Below are 5,846 nucleotides of genomic sequence, written 5' to 3'. Positions count from 1 at the left end.
ATAAAAAAAATGATTTGTTAAGTTATCAATGGACCATATAATATTTAAATATATTATATGGTACTTCTATGTAATTCTTTGTAGAAACAATTTCACCTAACTCTATTACTTTCTATCTCAACCTTTTTATGATTTTCCTTGTAGAATTTTTTGCCGACAAATTACAGATAGAATCATAAAAAAGAATGATATCCAAGATATTGCATTAATATAAAAGCATCTATAATTTTTAACTAACGCTGTTAATTAATAATTAATACACACACGCACACCAGACTTCACTATATAATTAATATTTAAAACTTCAAAGATGATTTTAAAATAATAAACAAAATTGTAATGCTCCCATCATTAAATAATTACGAGGGATTTTTTAAACGTCACGTTAAATATTCATTGATGTTTGTAATAATGCTTATATTTAATATAATAATAAAAAATTTATCTCATTGTGTTGGAGTAATTTTTATTATTATCAATTATATTTTGATTGTTTAACTTGTATTTTTTTTAAACTATAAACAAATATATTTACCTTAGTCCTTACATTAAGAGCGAGCATTTTTAATAGGCAGAAAGGTCAAACGGTAGTAAATATGAGCGCAGTGTCAGATGTCGAGTGTTTACTCAGATAAGAGCTCGAGCAGTAATTAACATCCACCGAAACCATTTCCGAATTCCCACTATCTATATATACGTGCCTTAACGCCTCCATTAATCAAGGGATCACTTTTCCGTGCTATTCTGACAAGTCGTCTTCTTCTTCTTCGCCATCTTGAGGCAGAGGTATAACCATGGCGTTCAACATAACCTCCATCAAAACGTCGTCGAATGGAGCCTGGCAAGGCGATAACCCCTTGGACTACGCATTCCCACTTCTCATCATCCAAACTACCTTAATCCTCCTAGTCAGCCGCTCCCTCGCCTTCCTCCTCAAGCCCCTTCGCCAGCCCAAAGTCATCGCCGAGATTGTCGTAAGTGTCTCTCCCGCTCTCAAAGATCGTATCCTCAGAAAATTAATCATGTTACGTTGATCATTTCTTTTATCTTCTTCTACAGGGAGGAATCGTACTAGGCCCCTCGGCTTTTGGAAGGAACAAAACATACATGCACCGTGTATTCCCTTCATGGAGCACTCCCATTCTTGAATCCGTCGCCAGCATAGGCCTTCTCTTCTTCCTCTTTCTCGTAGGGCTCGAATTGGACTTGAATTCCATCCGCCGCAGTGGTAGGAGAGCTTTTACTATTGCAGCCGCCGGAATTTCCCTTCCTTTTGTTTGCGGCTTCGGCGTCGCCGTCGTTCTCCGCAAAACCATCGACGGAGCCGATAAGGTTGGTTTCGCCCAATTTCTCGTCTTCATGGGAGTCGCGCTTTCCATCACCGCATTCCCCGTGCTCGCCCGTATCCTAGCAGAGCTCAAGCTCCTAACCACCCGTGTCGGAGAGACTGCTATGGCCGCCGCAGCATTTAACGACGTCGCCGCGTGGATCTTGCTGCTCTCGCCGTCGCTCTCGCGGGGGACGCCGGAAACCAGAAGAGCCCTTTGGTATCGGTCTGGGTGTTGCTATCGGGCCTTGGTTTTGTGATCTTCATGACGGTCGTGATCCGACCTGTGATGAAACGGGTGGCCCGGAGGTGCTCGTCGGAGCATGATGCCGTGGACGAAGCTTATATTTGCTTGACTCTGGCAGGAGTGATGATCTCGGGGTTCATGACGGACCTCATTGGGATCCATTCGATATTCGGGGCCTTCGTGTTCGGGTTAACCATTCCAAAAGGCGGTGATTTTGCGGACAGATTGATAGAGAGGATCGAGGATTTCATTTCTGGTTTGCTTCTTCCGCTTTATTTTGCTTCGAGTGGGTTGAAGACTGACGTGGCGAAAATCAGAGGTGCGGAAGCATGGGGGCTTCTGGTGCTGGTGATATCGACGGCGTGCACTGGCAAGATACTGGGAACGTTCGCGGTGGCGTTACTGTGTAGGATGCCGGCGAGAGAGGCTCTGACTTTGGGTTTGCTCATGAACACCAAAGGACTGGTGGAGCTCATCGTACTCAACATTGGAAAAGAAAAAAAGGTCGGCTTCCCTATTTCCCCCTTTGCTCCATTTTGACGCTTCCTTAGTTACAATTAAAAATATCTGGTATCATCATAATTGAGCACTTCAATTAAAATATATATTCCTTTCGCTTTAAATTATAAAATATTTTTAAATAAAATTTTACATATTAATAAATTTTATTAAATAGATTTAATAATTTTATTTTTTAAAATAAAAATATAACTTTAAAAATACTTATAATTTAATAATTAAAAAAGTGATAAAGATTAATCATAAAAAATAATAATAATATTAAAATTAATGTATTTAATAAAATATTAATTTATTTAAAATGTCTTGTAAGATGAATTTTTTTTTAAAGTGTCACATAATTTAAAATAGTGAGAGTATTAATTACTTAGTAGTATGAATATGCTTAATTTAGTATTTGTTGTCTGTGTTGCGCTGGCCGAATGGTCGATTGCCATGCTCTAGCCAGTTACAACTTGATTGGCCGCTGTGTCGTGGCCGAGAAACATGCCTGTTTCCCTTCAATTTAATCAACATCTACTAAGCACTAGCACCTTTTTTCCCCCAATAACCTTGTCTATGATTTGAGAATAGTATCATTTACTACTGCTATGTTACAATAATGAATTCATATATTAATTATTTAAAAATTTATAAATTATGAGTTGAAAATATCAACAGTGCTGTAGTATTGTTTTGAATTTTCATTGGCTTGAAATATTTTTATTAGTAGTGAAAATACAAAACTTCAAGTCCTCCTCATGCATTACACAAAACTTCAAAATAAATGTACCTAATCTTACTTATGATTTGTAAACGAGGCATATCAATTTTAATTATATTTATATATATTGATATATTGAAAATTGGTAGTTTGTGACTGATTTGATGAATATAGTGGATTGAATTTGATGACGGGAGAAATTATGGGCTAACACGATGTGATCCATTGAGTTAAATTTGTTTTTGATTGCATCAAAATAATTGGACAATCTATTCTAAATATTACTTATTTTTTAATCTTAAAGAAACGGTCCTGTATTGACAAATTATTTAACCTTTAAAATTGATTAAAGAAATTGGTTGACAGGCGATCAAATTGAATTAATTATTAATTTATGGAGCCTGTCTTTTAGTGTTAGTAATATTTTGCTGGTAAAATTAAAAAAAAATGTTAAGAGTGAAAATTTCTCGGACTTCCGCTTGGAAAAAATAAATTTCGTAGGCATTACTTTTTTATGGGGGCATATGAACTTTCACAAAGCGTCCTGAAGAGAATCATATGCAATCTACGTCCCCTTTGCCTTCTTTTAAGTTTTGACACCCTTTTCACTTCCTGTTATTAGAAATATTGGCTTGTTAGTAGATAACGCTGATTTTTTAAAAAAGAAAATGACAGGATTGATTAAGATTAAATTTGGAGGCAAGAGTTGAAAAAATCCATGCACGGAAATGTTTCACTGACATGTGCTATGTTTGAGCTGGGTTTTCCCTTTTCTTTTTATGGAAGGATAATACTATCCAAGCACCAACTTTTCTTATTTTGTAAACTTTTTTAAATTAACGGGAAGTCATACTTTGCAAACAAGCGTTATATATATAGTATGTATATATGGATACACAATGATAAGTAATAACAATGCAGCTGGAGCTAAGTCACGTGCGCAGGGTCCCGGAGAGTGCACTATGCCAGTGGACGGCTCATGCTGCAAAGTCAAACCCCAAAATCCGCGCGCCTCCTTCCCTGCATTCACTTCCCGTCTCTACCACGCTTTCATACTCATCCATTGTCAGAAAACAAAGCAGGTGCATTGCAGATCATGGCCAAAACATCTGGGCTGGGAAAACAAGTGTCACATCTTAATCTCCATTAAGCGACGGCATTCTATCCCATTATCTCCTTCCACCACTTCGCACAATGACGACAAAATAATAAACACATCCTAACAATAATCAAATTTTAATTTGTTTCTTGTAAATAGAACGTGACAACGACGTAATTATCCGTCCACTGTTTACAGGTTCTGAACGACGAGATGTTCGCCATCCTCGTCCTGATGGCTCTGTTCACCACCTTCATCACAACCCCAACAGTGATGGTCATCTACAAACCCGCTCGCGATATCTCCTCCCGCACCCACCGCAAGCTCGGCGACCTCACCTCTAACTCCAAGAACGACGTCTCAGACGAACTCCGTGTCCTCGCCTGCGTCCACGGTCCCGGCAACGTCCCTTCCATTATCAGCCTCATCGAGTCCACTCGCAGCACCAAGAACTCCTCCCTCAAGCTCTTCATCATGCACCTCGTGGAGCTCACCGAACGCTCTTCCTCCATCATCCTAGCTCAACGTGCTCGCAGGAATGGCTTCCCCTTCTTCAACCGCTACCACGGCGCCCACTGGCACGACCCGCTCTCTGGGGCTTTCCAGGCCTACAGCCAACTGGGCCGGGTCGCCGTCCGGCCCACGACCGCGATCTCCTCTCTGACCACCATGCACGAGGACGTATGCCACGTGGCGGAGGAAAAGAGGGTCACCATGATTATCCTGCCCTTCCACAAACAGTGGAGGAGGATGGAGCGGGAGAATGAGGACAAAGGAAGTCACGAGATCATGGAGAATGTGGGCCATGCGTGGAGAGTTGTCAACCAGAGAGTGATGAGGAACGCGCCTTGCTCCGTGGCGGTGCTGGTGGACCGTGGATTTGGGGACGGGTACCAAACTCCAGGCCCAAATGTTACTGTGGCCCAAAATGTTTGCGTCCTGTTCTTTGGCGGGCCCGATGATCGCGAGGCCCTGCAATTGGGCTCAAGAATGGCCGAACATCCCGTGGTTAAGGTGACGGTGGTGAGGTTCGTTGAGGCCGAGAGGGATGCCTCAAGAAGCACCGAACTCGTGGTCCGCCACTCCCCGAGGCCGAGGAACATCAGCGACAATATCTACAGCTTCTCCACCGCCAAAATGGACCGCCAGACGGAGCAGGTAATCCAAATTAGGATGACAGTGCACATTTCGATTATTTTATTGCTAAAAGTATAGAAAATGATGGCAAGTATTTGGTGGGTGCAGGAGATGGATGAGGCGGCTGTGGCAGAGTTCAGGAGCAAGTGGGAGGGAGTGGCGGTGTATATGGAGAAGGTGGGGAGAAACATAGTGGAGGAAGTGATGGCAATAGGGAGAGGCGGTGGTTACGATCTGATAGTAGTGGGGAAGGGGAGGTTTCCGTCTAGGATGGTGGCGGGGCTGGCGGAGAGGCAGGCGGAGCACGCAGAGTTGGGGCCGATAGGGGACATTCTGTCGTCGTCAGAGAACGGAGTGGAGGCATCGGTGCTGGTGGTTCAGCAACATGACGTGGCGCTCGCGGAGGAGGCCCCCGTGTCCAAGGGACACGCTGGCAAGTCCGACAACCAGGAGTCTTCCGGTGCCAGTACTGCCACGGAATCCTCAGTGGCAAGCCACAATATAGTGTAATGACTGTTGTGAAATCTCGAAGTGTTGTGCTTGTATCACATTGTATGTATCAATATTGGATCATTTATTTTATTTTATTTTTGACCAAAATATTGGATCATTATTATTGCTATTTCTGGAGTTGAAAATACAAATAGAGCTCTCGACCTCCATTGGTTAGCCACATAGATGACATGGATTCCTGGAAGCCCAAATTTGTCTTTTCCCCAAAATCTCTACTTATCATTAACCGGGTTGAGAGTTGCAAAAACAGTTAAATCTGTGATGGTGCATGTAAAGGTTGCTCGTATTGACGCCCTGCTTC

At 42.1% G+C, this 5,846-nt stretch overlaps 1 protein-coding gene across 1 annotated transcript; it reads left to right on the top strand.

The window, feature by feature from the left end:
- Window positions 1–714: 714 nt before the first annotated feature.
- Window positions 715–5,632, top strand: LOC129300391 (cation/H(+) antiporter 20-like). Its single transcript, XM_054938954.1, is given in 5 exon segments — window positions 715–974; window positions 1,060–1,492; window positions 1,495–2,078; window positions 4,094–5,053; window positions 5,141–5,632. Coding segments are annotated over 5 exon segments (2,559 nt in total). The 5' UTR covers window positions 715–794; the 3' UTR covers window positions 5,543–5,632.
- Window positions 5,633–5,846: the final 214 nt, after the last annotated feature.

Source organism: Prosopis cineraria, unplaced genomic scaffold, assembly GCF_029017545.1.
Source record: "Prosopis cineraria cultivar Desert tree isolate PC_DT_omini unplaced genomic scaffold, ASM2901754v1 PC1566, whole genome shotgun sequence".
Lineage (NCBI taxonomy): Eukaryota > Viridiplantae > Streptophyta > Magnoliopsida > Fabales > Fabaceae > Prosopis > Prosopis cineraria.
Note: the sequence above shows the minus strand (reverse complement) of the source record. Positions and strands in the feature narration are given on the sequence as shown.